The 2,681-nt window shown below is 42.0% G+C and overlaps 1 protein-coding gene across 1 annotated transcript; it reads right to left on the minus strand.

Annotated features, from left to right (window-relative positions):
* Positions 1-840: 840 nt before the first annotated feature.
* On the minus strand, positions 841-2,018 carry PRPS1L1 (phosphoribosyl pyrophosphate synthetase 1 like 1). Its single transcript, XM_061415407.1, has one exon. It carries the CDS (start codon positions 1,889-1,891, stop codon positions 902-904), a length of 990 nt encoding a protein of 329 aa, XP_061271391.1. The 5' UTR covers positions 1,892-2,018; the 3' UTR covers positions 841-901.
* Positions 2,019-2,681: the final 663 nt, after the last annotated feature.

A 2,681-nucleotide genomic window follows, 5' to 3' on the forward strand; every position in this document is an offset into this window, starting at 1 on the left:
CTATATAGTATGAAGTGGATTTGCTTTCCAGAAGACTGCTACATTGATAATTTGGATTCAACAGGACATTTGACCAGGAAAATGTAAGATGGTTGGAAGTAAAGCTAAATCAAAAAGAACAGGTATAGTGAAGAAACAAAAAATACATAGTCTCTTACCTATGGCTGATTCATGTTGATGTTTGGTAGTAACTAACAAAATTCTGTAAACCAATTGTCCTTCAATTAAAAATAAATTGAAAAAAATACATAGTTTCCAAACATGGTGACAGAGTTATTTTCTTCCTCTCAAGTAGCATATTCTCATGATTCTCCCCAATGGCTATTCAATCTGAAAGCTGCTGCTCTGGCCTTGCAGGTGGCTCAAGGTTTGGGTTGCACAGGGCTCTTCATGTAATTTAGCACAGATCTTAGAGAACTTATGATACTGGGGGATGGGGTACCGTGGAACACAGGGAATAGGGAGGGGTTGGTGGTATGGAGATATGGTGGTGGCAGTGGTGGGCTTGGTTGGCTGCATTGTTAGCTATTCTGGATAAAGTAAACCCTGAAGCATCCCATATTAAGTATACCAAGTTTCCCCAGTTACTTTCAAAGAACTCCACACAATACCTTCAAAGTCTGAAGTCAGCAGCTGACCTGTAGTTAAAGCTGCAAGGCTCACAAACTCATCAAAGAAGCCAGAATGAGATGACCTAGATAGGAAATTCTAGCAATTATTCTCCATCAGTCTTTCTCCAATCTAAAATAAACATCTAATATACATGATGTGGGATTTAGAAAGCCACGCTGTAGCAAGCAGGGTATTCCGTCAAACTTTTCATCAAACATCAAGGGAAACTAATGGTCAGGATATATTTTATCTTATTTTATTTAATACACAACTCCCAACATTATTCTAATTATAATGGGACATGGCTGAACAGGTAGGAGACAGATTTCCCACTGTGAATTCTTCTGATGGCTTCTGCAAGAATCATGGAGATGTCGATCACCTGTATTTTGGAGCAGTGCTTCATCTTATCCTCCTGAGGTACGGTATTGGTGACTACGACTGCTTCAAAGCCTGCACTGTTCATGCGAGTAACGGCTGGGCCAGTAAAGATTCCATGAGTCAAGATCGCATAAACTCTGGTGGCTCCAGCTGAGAGAAGTTTGTCGGCTGCGTGGCAGATTGTACCACAAGTGTCAGCCATGTCATCCACAAGGATAGCCACACGATACTTCACATCTCCCACTAGTACCATTCCGTCCACTTCACCGGCTTTCTTCCGTACTTTGTGAATCAAGGCAAAGTCCACATTCAATCTGTCTGCAATGGAGGTCGCTCTCTTAACTCCACCAGCATCTGGGGAGACTATCGTGCAGCTCCTCCAGTCAGAGATTTGCTCCTTTACCCACTTGAGGACAGCGGGTTCTGCACACAAATTGTCTACTGGGATATCAAAAAAGCCCTGAATTTGGGAAGCATGTAGGTCCATCGTGATGATATGATCTGCGCCTGCCGTTGACAGCATATCTGCAACAAGTTTGGCAGAGATCGGGGCTCGGCTCTCACCTCTCTTATCCTGCCGGGCATACGGGAAGCACGGGATAACTGCCGTAACCCGGCCTGCTGAAGCAATCTTGCAGGCATTAATCATGATCAAAAGCTCCATCAAATTGTCATTGATTTCGCCACAGCCACTCTGCACTATGTAGACATCCTCTCCTTGCACACTCTCGCCAATTTCCACGCAGGTCTCCTGGTTGCTTAATTTCTTGGTCACCACCTTGCCCAGCTCCAGGCCCAATCGGTCGGCGATTTTCTGGGATAAGTCCTGGTGGGAGCTGCCGCTGAAGATTTTGATATTTGGCTTTTTGGTCAACTGCAGTAGGCTCTTTGCGTCCATTGATCACGCCGGCGGCTGAGACAGGAACAAAACTCAGACGGCAGACTATGCCAGGCGCCACCTCGGGCGCCAGATACTGTAGACTCTAACTAACGGCTTCTGGTTGTTACTCTGTGCTTCCGGTCCCGTCAGGCGGTGCGCGATTTTAAACTGCTACCCTAGATCTTTTTAAAAAAAATTCCTGCTTGGAACGGACCTCACAAAAGAGAATTAAACATTTTTTCAGTTCGTGAACTTTTTTCCCCCTTCTGTTAGTGCCTGTTTTAGTTTCCAAGGGCAGCTTAAATCTGAATAAGTGAAAATATAAAATTTCTGTTAGGCAAAAAATGTAACTTCGAAAAGGTCTGGACTGGAGGAAATATCTAGAATGTGTCCTGAGTTCTTTCAAGCGAGGAAAGGTAAGTAAGAATAAACATATGAAAAATAAAAACACTAGAAATCAAGAAAATGATACATTTTCACACACCAGTTGAGCCAAAATTATGATAGATAATTCCTTCTATTCTAATGGGATGTTTAAGTGAGGGATTTTGTGAGGGAAATTTCGCATATAACCTTTGACTCAATGTGTCTTCTAGGAATCTACTCCCTAGAAATATTCTTAAAATATATTGATAACTATTTCTTTCTGTATTAATCCTTTTAGTCAAAATTTCCTGAGGTATTATGTGTGTCAAGTTTTTGAGCCTTTTACAGAGTACAAGATGGTGAATGACGAATAGTAACTCTCTAGAATTGTTTATAAAAGCAAAATACGGAAACCAATAAATGTCTGTCAATAGCTAAATTA

Source organism: Bos javanicus, chromosome 4 (genome assembly GCF_032452875.1).
Source record: "Bos javanicus breed banteng chromosome 4, ARS-OSU_banteng_1.0, whole genome shotgun sequence".
Lineage (NCBI taxonomy): Eukaryota > Metazoa > Chordata > Mammalia > Artiodactyla > Bovidae > Bos > Bos javanicus.

What these genes read in the sequence shown, in the direction of transcription:
- PRPS1L1 (XM_061415407.1), bottom strand. Translation starts at nt 1,891, where the DNA reads ATGGACGCAAAGAGCCTACTGCAGTTGACCAAAAAGCCAAATATCAAA.